At 44.6% G+C, this 19,862-nt stretch overlaps 1 protein-coding gene across 5 annotated transcripts in view; it reads left to right on the forward strand.

Moving 5' to 3' along the window:
* The window catches only part of LOC142761612 (prestin-like), a 253,597-nt gene that overhangs the window by 223,333 nt on the left and 10,402 nt on the right, over positions 1-19,862 (forward strand). For all 5 annotated transcript variants that reach the window (XM_075895902.1, XM_075895900.1, XM_075895899.1 and 2 more), the window contains exons 6-16: positions 789-1,000; positions 2,189-2,353; positions 3,199-3,354; positions 4,054-4,136; positions 5,307-5,454; positions 10,892-11,005; positions 12,865-12,942; positions 13,607-13,702; positions 13,864-13,970; positions 16,216-16,285; positions 16,660-16,769. In XM_075895902.1, coding sequence (XP_075752017.1) covers positions 789-1,000; positions 2,189-2,353; positions 3,199-3,354; positions 4,054-4,136; positions 5,307-5,454; positions 10,892-11,005; positions 12,865-12,942; positions 13,607-13,702; positions 13,864-13,970; positions 16,216-16,285; positions 16,660-16,769 — 1,339 coding nt within the window. The remainder of the gene's footprint in view (positions 1-788; positions 1,001-2,188; positions 2,354-3,198; positions 3,355-4,053; positions 4,137-5,306; positions 5,455-10,891; positions 11,006-12,864; positions 12,943-13,606; positions 13,703-13,863; positions 13,971-16,215; positions 16,286-16,659; positions 16,770-19,862) is intronic.

A 19,862-nucleotide genomic window follows, 5' to 3' on the forward strand; every position in this document is an offset into this window, starting at 1 on the left:
ACACGTAGTTTAGTAGCATATGTCTCTCATTTATAAGCTACTTAGCCAGAGTGAGATATACTTGTATTCTGCTTTATATAAAAGTACAGATTATACTATTTGCAAATGAGATGACACCAGTTGCATACGTGATCAGGCATTCTAGCCACGAATGAAGGGGTCTTGCTTTCGTGCCCGACTGGTTGTGCTGACTGGTGATTTCGTGCCGACTGGTTGTGCCCCCGCGATCTCCGACAACAGCGCAGCTCTGCCCGACTGGCTCGCCCTACGCCATCTCCTGACGCCGACAAGAGCTCTCACCGAATGGTGTCCCGTCCTCGGACTTCTGCGACCGTGTCCATCTTTTCTATCTTCTCCTTACTTCCATATGTGGCTGTCCATACGCCTCTCTCTCTCCTCCTGCTCCTCTCTCTGTCTCCATACCTTTTATTCCTCCCTATACTTTCAATTTCTTATTAACCCATCCCTCGTGAGCTACTGTTGAGGTGTCCTCCCACTGAGAGACAGTTACGGGGCTCACATTTATCTTCTTTTCATTTAAGAACCCCCCCCTCATGAATAGCACAGGTCTATTGTGAGGAGACATGCACACCATCATATGTATATTGCATTTTTTTATGAAGTGCTTCAAGAAAAAAGAAAAACGCCATAGAGCTAATAATACACTTCGGTTCTCTCTATTTTGTCATTTTAAGTTTCAATACCTAACTTAAAGACCACGTGTAAGGCCCAGCCTCATGATGTTCCTTGTGTATTCATGTGACCGCGTCTCTTTCTGCATCGCACAGGCACGTTCGCTGTCGTGAGCCTTCTATCGGCATCGACAGTCGTTGAAATGAACGCCATCATACCCGGGGAGAGCGCCGAGGCGGCGGCCTCGAACTCGACGCTAGACGGCGTTGCTCTCGGACAACGTGGTCTCGACGCCATGGGCGACGATGCTCCACCGACGAGCATGGAAGTCCTTGGCGCTCTGGCCGTCGTGGTTGGCGTGGTGCAGGTTCGTACAGTTCGTTAGCGCTTTGAATGGAGGATTTCAAATGGGGGTCAAAAGATGTAACTACATCTGCCCGTGAATCCCACTACATTTATTCGCACACTTATTTTTTAATTATAATAATCAATGTGATTTAGCATCACAAAATACCTATATTGTTCCGGAAAGACACGGCTGTGTTAACTGATTCGGCAAGCAGCGCTGCCGAAGGGATAAGCTCGTGCCGGTCTATCTTCTGTCGTCCTTCGCTTCGTCTGCTTGGTGGCGATACCACTGCCACTTAGCAGTATGATTAAGAGAGACGCCGTAAAGGAGGGCTCCGGCAGTTTTTACCACCTCGGGCTTTTAACTCGCCTCTATATCGAAGTACACGGGCCTGGAGCATTTTTGTCTCCATCGAAAATGCGGCCGCCCTGGCGGGAATTCGATCCCATGACCTACGGGTCAGCGATCGAGCACCGTTAGCACTAAACCACCACGGCGGGTCATACGTGTTTTCAATGTTTAAGACTTAATTTCCGTAATTTGTTGTTGTAACGAACAGGTTGTTATTGAACTTTGAGCACACTCTTTAAAAATATTATGACGAATAGTATCGTAAACTGTCAGTGATACCCTCTTCCCTGTTGGTTAGCGTTGACTGCGAAAGTGATTGAAAGCAAGGTGATTCTAACGCACTCCCCTTGCATTTACCTCTATATGGGAATGATTGTTCTTTAGCTGTCCTTGCCTAAATTATCTATTTGGGAATAAAATGATGGGCTACGTGTTACAATGCAAATAAGTCGCGCATTCTTGGAAAGATTAACGCCGATAGTCGGGCGTATACCCGTCTCACGCAATACTATGTATTGAACAAAGGCGTCATTCAACGCTTGACATAGATGCAGTTCTTTGTAGCAGACAACAGTTCTAAAGTGTTTAATAAGTTATCCACAGTCTCCATGTTTTATCATGGCGCTTAAACAGAATCGCACATCATTTTCGTGTTGGGCAGACCTTGAAGAGCCTACTAGCATACAGACAAAAAGGCAAAGGAAAAATAGACGGACCGCTGCTTGTTCTGTGATTTATTGTCTGCATATCGGTAGTTTTTGAAGATCGGTTCCATGAGTTTGATCGATTCATCATTTTCTTACGCCATTCTCGAGCGTGATTTCGTTCTTCGTTGACTTTGCTTTAACTATGCAGCTGCTGATGGGTATGCTCCACCTCGGCATTCTGTCCATCTTCATGTCCGAGCCTATGGTGTCTGGTTTCACCACGGGCGCGGCCGTCCAGGTTGTGGTGTCCCAGACAAAGGGGCTCTTCGACATCCGCGTGCGACGCTACAGCGGAATATTCCAAAGCGTCTACGTGAGTTCACTTGCCTGTATACAGACAGAGCTGCTGGTACAGACCTTTTGAGGCTAGTAGTCACTGTAATGTTACGCATTTTCAGTGCAACATGTTCAGGGCATCGTATCGGAGGACGAAATCGCATAACTTGGCAGTCCTGAATGTTAGCGTGCCTGGAAAGGCGGGCATATTTGCGACCGCTAAAATTCGTAGATTTAGAATAATTTGCTGTGCTCCAAACCACAGAATGATGACTAGCACGTTGATTATAGGTAATGTCGACGATTATATTCTGGATTAAAAGGCCACTTGTACTCGGACTGCTATGGGCTAAAGATTTCTCAACATTATAGCTGCTTGCCAAGCATTCGTTGCCTCTTTCTTAAGGAATATTAAACAGTATTCATAAACGTATTGATGACATCTACGCAAGGACCACACCTTGTATTTCACCTTACGACCATTTTAAGATCAATAATAGAAGGTAATATTATCCGTAAAGAGTTTGAAAGTACTAATGCTAGGCCTTGTAAATTCGTTGCACCGCTGTTTAGAGAGTATGCAAACCAATATTTCTGTGTAGTTTTCAGTGCCATGTACAAATTTTCTTTCTGGATATTTCGTGTTCTCTAAAGGCATAATTTAAGAAAACGCGAAAGTAAACTAACTTATACGGCGGCACGGATTACACAAACAGAAAATCACTGAACTGACATCTCTGGCCTTCTAGCTAATCGGCTTATCGTTTGCTTGGAGTTGTGTGATTACGACGTGAAACCGTCGCCTATATGAGTATGCCCGTCACGTAAAAGCGATAAATAATCTGGGTTTAAATCATGATCTCTCGATGACCGCGCGTGCAGGTGATCCGTGACGTGATTCAGAACCTTCACCAGACCAACCTGGTCACCCTTGCCATATCGATGACGGCCATGCTTGTGTGCGCGGTGGTGCACGAGTGCGTCAACGCTCGCTTCAAGTCCAAGCTCAAGATGCCCGTACCTATCGACCTTATTGTGGTAAGCACTTCACCTCATGGCGGGATGGCTAACGTGGTCTAACCTTGAATGACTCGTGCAGTTTATAAATAGGGTTGATTGTACTGGTCTTTAAGATGTGCTGACGGTAATCTTGTCTTTGCTGAGTAACATTCGATCTGCGGAGTTGCTGCTACGGAATACTTATTTTGGCATAGTTAACTGAGAAGGAAGAAAAAGATGACATACGCCTTCAAGTCATCTCAGGCAAACGGCACCTTGAGACTTGTTCTACAACATGCCTCAAGAATTCATGGACAACTGAAGTTTGCTGCGCACTTGTGGATGCAAAATTACTACCAGGTGCATACGGATGGTCTGCTTAGTTTAAATTGACGTCCAAAGTGTGTAGCGTAAATTGAAGCATTTGTGAGGGATCTCAAGAATTTTGATATGTTTATGTTTATTTCCTTTTTACTTCAATACATGTTACTAATTGTTTTGTGTATTGTGAATTAGTCATTCTTTATGTATGCCACGTTGAATTTAGTTTTGTTTATATTTTTAGTACTATCGTCTGACTTACCGGTTGATGCAGTTTGTCTTGAATGGGCAGCTAGCCTTTTGTATATTGGCCGAAATGTGAAGTATGTTGAAATAATAGCGCTAACTGGTTAACTGATTATTGACTTTTCTATATCGATGATCTAAATGGTCTCCGCAACTGTCCCGTCTTTTCAGATAATTCTTGCAACTACAATCAGCTATGTCTTCGAGTTCGATACTGCGTATGGAGTACGAGTTATAGGATTTGTGCCTACAGGGTGAGTATTCTCTGTCTCTTTTTCGTTTTTTTTCCTTTCCTTCCTAAATCTACTCGGACTAACGAAATTCCTGTTATTGTGGCTGTAATCAGTTACGTAATTTTTAGACGTTGCAAATAATACAATGCGAAAAGCGTAGATCAAAACTGTGGCGTCATTCTTAGGAAAACAGGCTCTGGAAAAAACATATGCCGCCTTTCCTGCGAATGACTCGAGAACGCCACACGACGTAAAAACAGCGCTGACACTAGATTCCATGTCTGCCACGACTTATTTCGCACTGTCACTTATCGCACGCTGCAGAATGTGATGTCTCTAATAATGGCTGTGGCGGACGCCTAAATTGGCTTCAGTACATGTCTCCAAAAGCATGGTACAAAAAACACCACGAATCCTCAAACGTAAGTCATTTTCGTTTTTCATGTTGTGATGACCACTGCACGCAAACCTGCGCAGCCTCAGTCTCGTCGCTTGTTAGTCCGGTGTGACACGGCCACTCGCTGCAGCACGCTTCCCACAAGGGACAGCTGTACCACAGCTTAACCGGAGGCTTATGTCACCGCTGGTGGCTATAAAACTCAAGCTTCCAAGCTCGGTTTCATCCAAATGCTTCTCTAACTGCTCGAGCGCAGCGTCGGCTTACTTGCGCCGCCGCTGCTATCATGTTAATAAACAGCCGTTGTGTTTTATGTTAGGATGCGTTCTTCTATCGAGACGGTATCCCATGATGTGTACACACCACAAGATTCTCACAGCTTGTGTCGATGTCGTGATGTTCGAGCGAAAGCAGGGACACGTTCTCCGGTAATATAGCTTGCTATCAGTACATCAAAACTGGACGTTTAGAAAGCCTGTGACAGAGGTGTGCAAAGCAGAGAGGCACTAGATTATGAATACTATTCGTCTCTCAGGACTGTGTAACAAAAATCGAATGCTGTGACTCTTTGGCATGCACGCTGATTCGTCCGTGTGGCGTATTACTGTCAGCTAAATTTTGTGATAGTGTAAAGACTCTGATAAGGAGGATCTGTGGTGCAATAAAATCAATAAATAACTGGCGTATGTCCTGCTATCGTGCATAGTATTCGATTACTATAGTATTTCTGTGGTTTTCTCTATTCACGGCTGGCACTAAGCCGTTCTTTTCAATTTATTACTTTCCTTTTGCAGGTTCCCCACGCCTTCGGTGCCCCGTGTCGATCTCATGGCGAAGCTCATTCTGAACGGATTTGTGATTGCCATCGTCTCTTTCACCATCGCCCTCTCGATGGCCAAGCTTTTTGCCAAGAGGCACCACTACCAGATTGACCCCAACCAGGTCGGACATGTCATCTTAGGCGCATATCGCTTGCCACTTTTCCCAAACTCACCGCGCTTGTTTAGTGTGTATCATGCTCGACTGCCTACTCGGATGCCACAGGATTGAATCCCTGCTGCACGGCCTCCTTTTCTGGGGGGAGATAAAAATGTTTGAGTTCCGTGCACTTAGATTTAGGTGCACGCTATTAAAGCGTCCCAATCGGTCAAAATTTCCCGAAGCCCTCTTCTACATCGTCCGTCATAATCATATTGTGGTTTTGGGATGTTAGACCCCAACAACTATTATCATTCCCCTCTCTCCTCTCTTTCTTCTGTAAGTGCATGCATCTCACTGAATGGTGGCTGCATATCTGCATGAAATTTTACCGCGTCAACTCATTCAACAGTTTTTTCTCTCGCTGTTGAAGCGTGTAAAGACCAGTCATGCTTGCCAGCCAGCTATAGTCTGTAATATGTTTTATCCAGGTGTGTACACAGAAGTGCGGCAGCTTGGGCTAGTTGGTATGGCATGACAATAGTTATAGCGCGAGAACAAAACGACGACACAGAGACAAGAAGGACACGAAAGACACGAGCGCTAACTTCCAACTGAGTTTTTTGCGCAGAGCTCAAAAATATAGAGAGGAGACAGTAACCATGTGATAAAAACCATATGGCACAAAGAGCAGAACATGAGTAAGAGAAAAACAAAAAAACAAAAGCACTGAAAAACCGCAAAGAAATATCTGTAACAAAACGAAACAGAAAGGTAAAGATAATATATCTAACTGCCCGCACCGAAACCTACAAAGAACCTGAGTTCCTTCTCGAACAGAGCCACGGAGGGCTTGCTAATACAAGGCACCTATTCGCGTGCCATCTGCGCGGCCTCGACAATGACTCAGGTGCGTTCATCTCAGTGCTTGTACAGCGTCGCTGTGTGTTTGAAGAGGGAAACACAATTGCACTCAGTGCAGTGCTGAGCAAGAAAACCATCTTTCCCGTTTCTAACATTGTTAGCGTGTTCTCTCGGCCGATTGTTCAGACACCTTCCGGTCGTTCCGACATAACAAGCACCGCATGAAAAGGGGGTCATATAGACAACTTCACGGTAGCCGGCCGCATACCTGTTTCTATGTTGAACTCTGCATTCCGTTGATGACTGCATTTTCAGGGGGTTTGTATATTTGGTGAGGCTGATTAATTTGAATGGTGCCGAGAACAGGACACGAACTCCAACACGTTTTCCGATTTTCTTGAGCCTGTGTGATATCTGGTGTTTGTATGGAATCATGGCTATCCTTTCACGTTCCGTATCCGTGTTTCTCGGATTCTGTCGCTTCCTCTGCTCTGCCTTATTAGTCCGCAGGATCGTCTCAGCAACGGACGCAATAAACGCCTCAGGGAAACCTGAAGCCTTAAGCCGGGAAACTTGAGCTTTGAAGCTCGCAGAGATATTGTGGGCGCACGACCTATTTAAGGCATTCTCAAGGCAGGTTCGTGCTATGCCTCGCTTAACTAACTTGCTGTGAGCGGAAGAAAAGGGAAGTAGAGGTTGCTGCACACGCGGTTCATAACACCAACAGATGTGCTGTGAGCTAAAAACCAGTTTTAAATCCAAAAAGCATCACTTGTCATTCTCGGGCATTTCATGTGTCAACACAAGAGGCTTTAAACAATCTTCGAACACACCTATAGTTTGAGTCGCAAACGAGTGGAACATAGAACAATTACAATTTAAAAGAACCAAGAAATCATTCATGTATCTGAATATTTTGACGACATGCGAGCCTTATAACTTTTCCTACAGTTTTTTCTCCATTTTTGCCAATAGAAGATCACTGAGTAGAGGTGCTATGCATGAGCGAATTGAAACACTTTTTTTCTGCAGATAAATGGAATCGTTCCATTGAACGAAAGTAGACGTAAGGTACAGCAAAACCAGGTCAAGAAAATCTCGTAAACTAATGCCAGTTTTTAATTGTAAGTTCAATTCCCCGAAAATTTCTATGTTATCCCTTATACATTCTAATACCTCATCGTGAGGCAGAGAGTAGTATAGGTTCTTTATGTCAATTGAAAAACCGAAAAGATTAGATTGATTTTACTGTTTGGAAAATTATATCAGAGCCTGCGAGTTTTTGATCACAAATGGGTCATCAATCTTTAGACACTTTAGATGGGTCTGAATAAACAAGCCGAGTTGCTTTTGCCACGTACCACTTTCTGTCACAATGACACGGAAGGGCATGTCAACCTTATGTGTTTTGGCAGAAAAAAACATGCCGAGACCATTTTTGTCACTTTTGCTAATGTGCTGCGCTGTTTTAACTCTAGTTTACGACACATTTCCTTGGCCTGCGTTTTTGCTCTATCTAGACGAATGTCGGTACAACATTTGAAAACAGATTTGATAGCTGTGACCGCCTTTTCCAGACAGCTATTGAATCTGTTTTCAAATGTTGTACCGACATTCGTCTAGATAGAGTAAAAACGCAGGCTAAGGAAATGTGTCGTAAACTAGAGTTAAAACAGTTAGCGCAGCACATTAGCAAAAGTGACAAAAATGGTCTCGGCATGTTTTTTTCTGCCAAAACACATAAGGTTGACATGCCCTTCCGTGTCATTGTGACAGAAAGTGGTACGTAGCAAAAGCAACTCGGCTTGTTTATTCAGACCCATCGAAAGTGTCTAAAGATTGACTCATTTTTGTTCAAAAACTCACAGGCTCCGATAGAATTTTTCAAACAGTCAAATCAATCTAATTTTTTCGGTTTTTCAATTGACATAAAGGACCTGTACTACTCTCTGCCTCACGATGAGCTATTAGAATGTATAAGGGTTAACATAAAAATTTTTGGGGAATTGAACTTGCAATTAAAAACTGGCATCAGTTCGCGATATTTTCTTGGCCTGGTTTTGCTGTACCTTACGTCTACTTTCGTTCAATGGAACGATTGCATTTATCTGCAGAAAAAGGGTGTTTCAAATGGCTCATGCATAGCACCTCTACTCAGTGATCTTCTATTGGCAAAAATGGACAAAAAACTGAAGGAAAAGTTAGAAGGCTCGCATGTCGTGAAAATATTCAGATACATGGATGATTTCTTAGTTCTTTTGAATTGTAATTGTTCTATGTTCCACTCGTTTGCGACTCAAACTATAGGTGTGTTCGAAGATTGTTTAAAGCCTCTTGTGTTGACACATGAAATGCCCGAGAATGACAAGTTACACTTTTTGAATTTAAAACTGGTTTTTAGCTCACAGCACATCTGTTGGTGTTATGAACCACGTGCACAGAAACCTCTACTTCCCTTTTCTTCCGGTCACAGCAAGTTAGTTGAGCGAGGCATAGCACAAACCTGCCTTAAGAATGCCTTAAATAGGTCGTGCGCCCACAATATCTCTGTGAGCTTCAAAGCTCAAGTTTCCCAGCTTAAGGCTTCGGGTTTCCCCGAGCCGTTCATCGCTTCCATTGCTGAGACTATCCTGCGGACTAATAAGGCAGAGCAGAGGCAGCGACATAATCCGAGCAACACGGATACAGAACGTGAAAGGATAGCCGTGATTCCATACAAACACCAGATATCACACAGGCTCAAGAAAATCGGAAAACGTGTTGGAGTTCGTGTCCTGTTCTCGGCACCATTCAAATAATCAGCCTTACCAAATATACAAACACCCTGAAAACGCAGTCATGAACAGAATGCAGAGTTCAACATAGAAACAGGTATGCGGCCTGCTCCCGGGAAGTTGTCTATAGGACCCCCCTTTCATGCGGTGCTTATGTCGGAACGACCGGAAGGTGTCTGAACGATTGGCTGAGAGAACACGCTAACAATGTTAGAAACGGGAAAGATGATTTTCTTGCTCAGCACTGCACTGAGTGCAATTGTGTTCCTCTCTTCAAATGCACAGCAACGCTGTGCAAGCACAGAGATGAACTCACCCGAGTCATTGTCGAGGCCGCACAGATGGCACGCAAACAGGTGCCTTGTATTAGCAAGCCCTCCGTGCTCTGTCCGAGAAGGAACTCGGGTTCCTCGAAGGTTTCGGTGCGGGCAGGTAGCTATATTATCTTTACCTTTCTATTTTGTTTTCTTATAGATTTTTCCTTGCCGTTTTTCAGTGCATTTGTTTTTGTGTTTTTTGTTTTTGTTTTTCTCTTACTCATGTTCTGCTCTTTGTGCCATATGGTTTTTATCACATGGTTACTGTCTCCTCTCTATATTTTCGAGCTCTGCGCAATAAACTCAGTTGGAAGTTAGCGCTCGTGTCTTTCCTGTCCTTCTTGTCTCTGTGTCGTCGTTTTGTTCTCACGCTATAACTATCGTCAGGCGTACACAGAATTACGTTTCCAAGAAGAGGGCGGAGAGGAAAGGGGAATAGTGTCAACCATAGTTTATGTATGTTAGTTCCTGTATTTATTTGTTAGTTCCTGTATTTATTTGTGTGCGTTTATATACGAAAGCAAATATTTTTTTTAGATTCAAGAAAGTTTGTACCCCCGTCCCACTCACGTGTTGGCTAAGCCTTTGGTTTATTGTATAAGACGTGGGAAGAGCCAATGCAGGACTGGATGATAATAGGATCTATCAACTTGGAGAATTCTGTGCGTGCAGAAGCCCGTGTCCGACATCTGTAGTATTTTTTTTTTGTTTTCGCCATTTTCCTCGCATCGAATGATACAATAATGGGTCAAAGGGACCGTTTCTTATTGGAGGCCAAGGGAAGCATGCATGTGCGATTTGCAGTTCCTAGTAGTTAAAGGGTGGTTATTATGGTACAAAGGAGGATTAAAGTGGACAAGAAACAAAAAAGAAAAACTGCCACTGGCGGTCATACAACATGCAATCTTCATTACGCGTATGCTCTACCAACTCCTGCATTATCTGAGAGCAAGTGTCTGGAGTGTTCCCAAATCAACAATATACATGAAACGGGCGGTGGGAATTATGCCAGCGTTTGTTTCTTCGACTATGGCTTAGATATTGAACTAAAGAGCTTTGAATGTTAAACTTCGCAAATAGGTCATTCGGTTTCTCAAGAACGACGCGGTAAGGTCAACTGGACATCAGTTACATGCATCGCCGTTTATTACAGTTCATCGTGACGAAACATAATCAAGGTTACTAACCGACAATAACTTACAACGCTAGTGTTTACACCTGCACAATGCTGCTCACCCGGCAGAAAATGAGATGAAGTCTTGGGGCTGTGATTCATCATTATCGCCTACGCACTTCTATAGTATCACAGCAGTGGAGAAATACTAATTTTCAGAAATGCAGTCTCCACATAGCAGATAATTATTGATCGACGCTTTCACTTATAAGTGGACCTCTTTCGATGAGAAAATTGCAAATTGTGTTAATAATCCACGCCATTATGATTCATCGTACATGCCGCTTTCTTTACTCTGTCCTCGCTTTCTTTATTTATTTTTTGTTTCACAGGAGCTGAATGCATTGGGCGCGGCCAATGTGATCACGTCGTTTCTCGGCTGCTACCCTTGCGCCGTGTCTCTGTCGCGCAGTTCCGTTCAAGAGAAGGCTGGCGGCCAGACGCAGGTAATGGGCGCCGGCGTGTGTGTGTGTATGTACTGCTTAACGCTGTTTTGAAAGACAAGCCATTTTATCATGCACAGACGTTTACTGCACAGCTCTTAACAGTACGAATAGGCACCTATTCTGACAATCAAGCGTCATGGCAGTTCTATTATTTCGCCTATCCAGGCAGAAAGTTTATAGCTTAAGCTCAAGGTGTATCTGAAATTGCCAAGGTGTATCTAAAATTATCATTTTTGGAAATGTTAGCCGTTGTTAGTGGTTATATTTTAGAAATTTCGAGGCCAATCATGACCTCACGTTTCGAAATATAATACTTTCTAGTGTGCGAGCCCTTAGCAAAAGAAAAAGAAACTGAAATTGTCGTATCCGCGTGTTATAGCATGCTATTTTGCGACGGATGGGCACCGAAGTTTTAATTCTTCGGGACTGAGAGAAAAAACATGGAAATTTATCTGTATTTACATTTAAGCTGTGTGTACTGCAGCTGCATTCCTGTGAAAAAGAAAGAATTGGTCGCACTGTTGTTGGTCCTGCTAAGGGGTCTGTGCACTTTTCTACAAATAATTTATTGATTGATTCATGATAACGTTCTTGCATTCTGCCTTAGGAGAGAGATGACTGAAAGCTGAGTAAACGCCTGACTATGTCATGCTACCCTGGCAGCAAAGCATAAGAAACACACCAACAAGCATTTATAGTACGATAGGACAGAACGCACTAGTACATATTGATCTACAGTGGTTCCAAGATTGAGCAGAATTGTGAGTTAAGTGCACAGGAATATAAACACAGCTGTCTTTAGACTGGTATGAGGACAATGAACGCGTAGTCATAATAAACTTAAGGAAAAAATGAAAAGGCTTCTCGTTGCTATTGTAAGTGAACTGCACAAAAATATAAACGACACTCACTGTAGTGCTGTGAATTGTAACCATTTGTGCTCACAATCGCTCCTAATACCGAAGTATGCTATTCTTTTTTTCTCCCACACGAGAAATAGCGGCGTCTGTTGCCGGAAATCCCTTGGCTGGACAATAGCAAAGAGTGAATTGTAGAGCATTCATTATGCAACAATGGGTTGGCCTGCCTCCTAAAAATACAAAGAGTACATAGTCAAACCTGAGCACGTATGTTGTATGTGCTATGCTATATCGTGTCAGTGTTGTTGCTTGGCCCGTTTATGAAATGACCGGATGCACTAACAGTAACGCTGCAGTTATCATCACCACGTACGTGACGTGTGTGTTGGGCTTTCTACAGAAAAAACATTTGGTGTACATAGCATGAAAATGCCGGCTGCTAAATGTGGAAGTGCAGTTTAAAATAAGCTGACGTTAGCCAATCGACAGCCGTATTTGTGCTTTCGCATGTTTTTGCGAGACGAGGCCCACTGTATGCATCACTTCGAGCGCAAATTCTATAGTGTGGTACGGAGCGCTGGAACACTCATCGTATTTTTTCATCCAGCGCCAATTTTCCCTTGACAATAATAGTTGCGCTTTCGAGCACATGAGTAAGAGATGGAGGAACACTTATGCCGATAGAATAATCATTTCTATTGATTTATTCAAGCTCGAACGTTTTGATAATCTGCGCTGTGTATGACGATGCCTGCACTTAACGCGAAAAAAATAACTAAAGTAGGCTTCGCCTCACAAATGAGCTTCCCACAGAGAAACCACTTTGCGCAAAAGCGTTTTAAAAAGATGCATGTGAGCGTGAGGCACACATTTTCGCATATCGAAACACTGTGTTGGGACTGAGATCACAGCCTTTACAGTCAAAAAGCAAGAATGCTGATTTTAAGGAATGATTCGTATTATTGTAACATCTTTCAAACTTTTCGCTTTCCACTTCAGATTTCAGCGTTAATAGCGTCTGGTATCCTCATCATCGTCATGGTAGTGGCTGGGCCACTCTTCAGGACACTGCCAAACGTGAGTTTCATTGTCTAACGCCTTCTTTGTTTTCTAGAGACCGTGATGTGGTGCCGCCCTAACCATGGCTTTGGTGCAAACGCAGTGTCGCTAGTTCGTAAACTTCGACATGCGCTCCTCATAGTTGCCTGTAGCATTTCTACTGGCGTATAAAGTTTCTGCGTATGCTACCTATTACATGCACAGTAATTCTGTGAGCGTAGATACAGACATGACCTCTAGTGAGAGAAATCATTGTGACACTTAAGGCACGCTCGCGCCATTCCTTTCGTTGCACCATCCTTTCCCCTGTGATTTATTGTTATTGACATCACATGATCGCATTGACTACGTGCGAAAAAAATGACAAGGTGCCATGACAAGGAAAGTCTGCCTATCGACACGTTGGTCAGTCTGTGTGAGGTGCCTTATTCCTGTTCACAAGGCCTACGTAGCAAACCGCACTTGCTTCGTGAGTAAATGGCACTGCATCGTCCGGCGTCTCGACAAATGCTGCAATGCAGTCACTGCCAGTGATTCGTCGTCTTTCTGCAACAGCGGCTTTCTTCCCGCATTTTTTTTTTGTATTCGACGGCACGTCCGAACATGTATTTTCTGAAATAATTATCATCACCATCACAGCTTCATATTTTCATTATGGTATCATTGCTCTTCTTTCTTCCAGTGCATTTTATCGGCAGTCATCATTGTAGCCCTTAAAGGGATGTTGTTTCAAGTGAAAGATTGCGTCAACACGTGGAAAGTGTCACGACTGGACGCTGTAAGTAGTTAATTCTTCTTGATATGAACGAGTGCAGAGCATTGTTAGCATGACGCCTTTACCTTTTGGCTTATTGAAATCTGCATTCTACGTCATATAAACGTGATTTAACCTGCACCTTTTCCATCGCTCAAGTTGTTTCTTTTCATTTCTTCTTCAAGCTCACCTGGATCATCACGTTCACGTCTGTCGTTATACTGGACATCGACATCGGCATCGCCGCGGGCATCGGCTTTTCCGTGGTCACCGTCATTCTGAGGACGCTGGTGTAAGTTTGCTGCTTCCAGTTCTTACTGCGCATGCGCCGTGTGCAATGATTGCGCAGCTAGAGACCCATAAAACTATAGGAACCGGGCTGCCAGCTTAGTTTAAACATGCTACGTTTATTTGTCGCGCAGTAGAATAAGGGGCAGATGATAGGTCTGCTCTGGAATTTTCGCACGACCTAGTTGTGAAGTCAGACATGTTGAATGAGTCTGCTCAGGCATATATTTCTTTTGTCTTCAATTAATATAGAATTCATCGTAATAAAAAATTGTACTGAACTTTAAAACCTTCCGAAACATTGTTTCAGCGAGTGCAGCCTGATTGGAAGGGGGGGGGGGGAGATAAGCTGAAAGGCGTGACGACACACGACGTGGCGGTTTAAAGGTGTGACGTGGCAGTTTAAAGGCATGTATGGGTGAAGTTTTAAGTGTGAATACACTTTATAAGCGACCCCAAACCATCCACCGCTGTCGGCGGCGTCCGCAGTCTTCTCTCTATCTTTAAAAGAAAGAGGACTTGGCGGGCCGCAGCGCGACGCTCTACCGAATAAGCCAGGGACGCGACGCTGATAGTCCCCCTCCCCCTTCGCTCGCTCCTCCGCTCTCCTCGCTCGCTGCAGCTGGGCGCGCACCCCTCTCTCTCGTGCGCCCGCCTTCTCTCTGTCTCCCGTCGAGAGCGGGTCGTGCGATGGATGTCCTGGAGGCAACGCTACCATCTGGATATAAGGCGCGTTACTGACACCGATATCGGCGTCGCCAACGTATTTTAACTTTACTCCCCCTCATAGCATCACCCCGTGCATTCGCACTTAACCATGTTCACCCTCGGCGAAATGCTTGGGAGTTTTTTTTCGTAAGTATTTATTGTTAGACCAATTTAAAGTCTCTATTTCGTCTCCCTTTAAAATAATTGCTTCTCAGCTAAAGGAATTCGATATGTCCGATGTGAAGACGACATTTCCCGGCTCCTAATTTAATTATGCTTGGTCTGAATATACTGATATTATCATTAAGACCCGATGAACTATATGATCCAGCAGTTCAAGTAGCGCTTCAATCTTGCGTTCCCTGTTAATTGTGCTTGCACGTAGTGTTGTGTGATTGCGGGAATCGTCTTAAACCTGATTCGCTATAGTGATACATTGTTACGTATGCTCGCGAATGTAGACCGCTGTTCCTCTCGTCAGAGTCTCTCAACTACCGTATAACTTTATTTTGGTCGAACATGCATGGTTAGACGAAACGCACACACACACACACACACACACACAAAGAGCGAGACAAACAAGCACAGTGCTTCTTTGTCTTGTTTCTCCTTTCTTCGTGTATCTACCCACTGCGAAGTTGGATCAAAATCAGCTGTTACCAACTTGCCCAACTTTCCGCGTTGCTTGCGGTACAGTTTTTTTAGCTTATCACAGGCGCCACTTCAATAATGCATGTTGTTGGCTGAGTTGGTCAGGCATCATTAAACAATAAAAGGGGCATCTAACAGGCAATAATGCCAAGGGAAGTACAGGGAACGTTATTGGAAGTGATTGTAATGTAAAAATGTGAAGAAAGTGAACACCGGCAGGGACCGAGGATCGCGTTTTGGCAGACTTGATGCCTTGAGATAGCATATGAGGAATAATTTGGTGAGCTGCCATCTCGTAATAATATCGCGCACTACATGACTCCAAACAGACAGAAAACTGTTCCGCAGACGTCGCAATTGCAAGAGGTGGCGTTGACTGAAGCTCCCATGTTTAAATGAACATGTATATTCTGTGAAGTGGACTGGGGGATGACCGCCACTGTAGTTAAGTTGTAGAGCATCGGGCGCATTATTCGAAGGTCGCAGGTTCAGCCCCCGCCAGTGTCAAGTTGTCTTCTCGTCAACTTCTCTTTCTTCACATTTTACATCGAAATCACTTCTTATAATGTCGTCTGTATTTTCTTCGGCAATATTTTCTGTTAGATGTCATTAATATTGTGCCTAATAAAAAAGCAAGCCCTTAAATTTACACTTTTAAGCAATAAACGAGGTTCTGAACGAAATCCGGTCGCGAGTCTGCCCCGAACCTCGTTTTCTACTCTTCCTTGCTTCTTTCGCGAAGCTCTTCGTTTAATGGCAGATACCACCCTCCCCCAACTTTGTTTGCTTTAATTGCTACAAGCCCAACCACCGTGCCCAATTCGTAACGGTATACTTATGTTCAACGCCGGCACTTCAACACGCACAATCAGTGTCCTTTTCCCTTACAGGCCTTACGTGTCTTTTCTGGGGAACGTTCCTGACACGGACATATACCTGGACGTTAAACGATATAAAAAGGTGAGCTACACCTAATTGACGCCGTGCTATGAATCTGTCAAGTTTGCTTCATTCCAAATAGACGTGTACTCTTACGCGTGTAAGTGCGAATGTGCTATCGTAATATAGAATCGGCGAATTCGATATTCGACATGGGCTTCTCAAAAAATTTTTTCATGATAGTGGGTGACTATCCTCCATAACTGACCTCCAGTGTTAACCTCCAAACGAAAATTATTTGATCTAATTTTGATATCAACAAGACAGCGGTATTTGCTAGGCTGGCATGGTGCTGTCTCTGCAAATGGTATTGGACATTGGACAAAAACGCAATAGTCTATTCCAATCGCAAACAAACTTTTTTAACTTTATGTGGTATTCCTCACGTTTTGCAGGCTCAAGAGATCCCACGGGTCAAAATCTTCCACTTCAGCTCGGCGCTGTACTTCGCCAACAGAGACGTGTTCAAGAACAGTCTCATGGAGGCCATCATCGGCAACAGCGAGTAAGTTCTTGCTACTGATATATAACTAAATAATTTAATTATTCTTGGGAGCCAAAACCACTATTTGATTATGATCCGAACCATACTGGTAGACTCTGGATAAATTTAGACCGCCCGTGGTTCTGTAACATTACGGTAACTTGAATCAAAGTAGACGAGTCAATTCTGCATCCTTGAGCTCGACAGTACGCAACCTTAGCTACTTAGCTGTACACGACGGGTTTCACACTGTGTGATGCCTCTGCGCAAGTATGGTTTCTGAAAGATTCAGTTCTGATAGGTGGTTTCGCTGGTATGTGTCTGTGTATTGGCCTCGAAATCTAGAAGTGACGCCCTCTCGCATGTGACGTCAGTTTGTGGAATCCGCTCTCAACCGTGCTGCAGCAGCCACTGCTCCTGTTTGCGAATCGTCTGCTTCGGGCGGGAACAGAATGGCGAGGGTCAACTATAACGCTCACAACGAATGTTTTGGAATGAAATAGTGAAATTGCTTTAGTTGCAGCCAAATCGACAGGGCCGGAAAACCTCCTAGATGGCCGATAAGCACGCAGATGCCACCGACCCCATTGCTGGTCAGAAAGTGAAAATAAATAACTGCGAGTGTGCTCGCTCGTCATCTTCAGTTTCTGCCGTGCGATATCGATCAGTTCAGGTGTTTTGGAATTTCAATGAGTGTGTTTTTCTCCAGCTTCTACAAGCATGTAGATACAGCAAGCGAAACGTCACGGTGTCTCATTGACAGACGATGCAAGCCACGTTGTTAAATGTGCGCAGCCATTGCCGTCAGTGAAGATCGCATAACCGTCGCGGCTCTGGTTCTGACAACACGTGGACATGCAAACCCACCACGCTATGTCTCCATGGCGATCTAGTGCTGCGCAATGGTCAAGTACTGTTCTATGCCTCAGTGTGCTTCGTCCACCCGTCAAAAAAAAAAGTTAGCTTTTACAACAATCTCAAAGAAAAAAAAAGGGTAGGCATTGAGCTATTTTTCCTGCAGTGCAAAGATTGTGACCGTGAACACGAGGATATGCGTGAGAATTGCTAATTTCTGCCACTTTGGCATTCGCATGCAACACATGAGATGATTACTCCAGAGAAGCTGTTTAAATTGGGGCTTCGGCAGGGTCTACTAGAAAAGCAAAGCAGCATCAAATTACCAAATTTGATACAATCGTGCTCAGATTGCAGTTATGGTCGTCGTCAAGGTGCAATACTATGTCCTATCACAGTAAGAAAACTTTTGAGGGGTAGGTGATGGTATGAGGCGATAAGGGTGCAGGTTCCGCCCTAAGTAGTTCATATTAATATTACGCAGGGTCGTCGCTCAGGTAACAGGATATGACCCATAGCTATCGCTGATGGTGTATAGCGCGCACAGGGCCACAAATATCATGTGACAACTTTTAGTGAGTGTGCACCTAAACAACGACAGCAGGTTTCTCTTGTGAACTTATGATAAGCAGTGCGCTAGGCGTGCGCTTGTCTTGATTAGCAAACTACTTGTATAGCAAACTGCGTGTATATATACAGTACGTACGCCAATAAAAAAATTGGTCTTGTATCTGCATGTTAATCTGCAAATGTCGTCAAAAGGCGATAGTCTTGCATCTGGAGAGATTGAACAAAACATGTATTTGATGTTCTGCGCAAGTAAATCGGTGAATGGTATTCTGGAGGCGCTGCGCTAGAGTGCCTCGACTGTGCAGTGGAGGTGAACAAGCGCACCAACTCACGTCACACGTGAGACATGAGCGCTATCTGGCACTTATCTTTTAAAAGAAAACGCGTGGCTCTGAGACGGGTCTGTGCGCCCCTCTCAGAGGTGATAAGGTGTAGAATGCAAGGCGAAGGGTAGGTGCCACCACCGTGTCGCCTTAGCAAAGCGTTGGAAACGCTTCCCTCATCCTGCAAGCGTTACATGGTCAGCGTTGCGTGATAAACGCTACGGTCCTTAGAATAACTAATGTATACCTTTTATAGGGAAAGATGCACATACAGTGTATATACGTGTTGCTATGGTGCCTCAGATATGCACGATAATTGCTTTTTAATTGGATAATCGCACAAGTATGAACGCTGAACCTTGAGCAACATTGGCGGGCGCTGCGGTTGGGGTCAGTCGTCTGGGATAGCTGATTCGCTGCTGCTGTTTAAAATGCCCGGTATTGTTAAGGGTGGACGAACAGACAAATGGACAGACAGACAGACAGACCAAAATTTTTGCGTTGAAGGTTCCCAAGAAAAACTGTCATCTTTAATGAACTGTAGTCTCGCATGTCCCGCACCGCTCAGCTGCGCTCACGAGGAGCGCTTATCCGAGGTGATCCGGAGGCCGCGTCGTCGGCTCCCTGTCTAAAGGCCTACGCGGTAGTTATTAGGACGGCATCTCGCCTGGTGTAAGTCGCCTACCCCTGTAGCCTGCGAGCAATGAATGGCTGAAGTGCTGGCGAGGCGCTGAAACGCAGTTGAAGCTCACCGAAAGGTGGAGCATATAGAGCGGTTGTTGCAAATGTCTCGTCTGTTCCGTCGAGCGGATTCTGCAATGACGGAAGACAAAAAGGTACGCATTCTGATGCGGGGTGTCAAGGAGCAGCTGTTTGCAGGACTTGTGCGAAACCCACCAGCTACCGTGGCAGAATTCCTCCGTGAAGCTACGACCATGGAGCGAATGCTAAGACAGCGGTCTTCGCAGTATGAACGGTCCGACAACCTTGCATGTCTGTCAGCACCCTTGGTAACACCCGATGTCACGAGCGTGAGAGACCTTGCTGAGCTAGTCCGTAGCATTGTACCCGACGAGCTGCAAAAGCTTCACGCAGTGCCTTCACAGCCTCAAGTGGCTGCTCTGACAGACGTCCGTGAAGAGGTGCGGCAGCTGGTACGACCATTAGCGCCACCTCCAACCGAAGCTTCTCTGCTAACGTATGCGGAAGCTGTACGTACTCCCGCACCGGCAGCCGGTTATTTCCCCCGACCGACTAGCCTGCAGACACCACAGCACTTCTCGGGCGGGCCACGCTATGAAAACCAACGACCGACTTGCCTGCAGATGCCGCAGTACTTCTCGGGCCCACCACACTATGGGAATCC

The sequence above is a fragment of the Rhipicephalus microplus genome, chromosome 5, assembly GCF_043290135.1.
Source record: "Rhipicephalus microplus isolate Deutch F79 chromosome 5, USDA_Rmic, whole genome shotgun sequence".
NCBI lineage: Eukaryota > Metazoa > Arthropoda > Arachnida > Ixodida > Ixodidae > Rhipicephalus > Rhipicephalus microplus.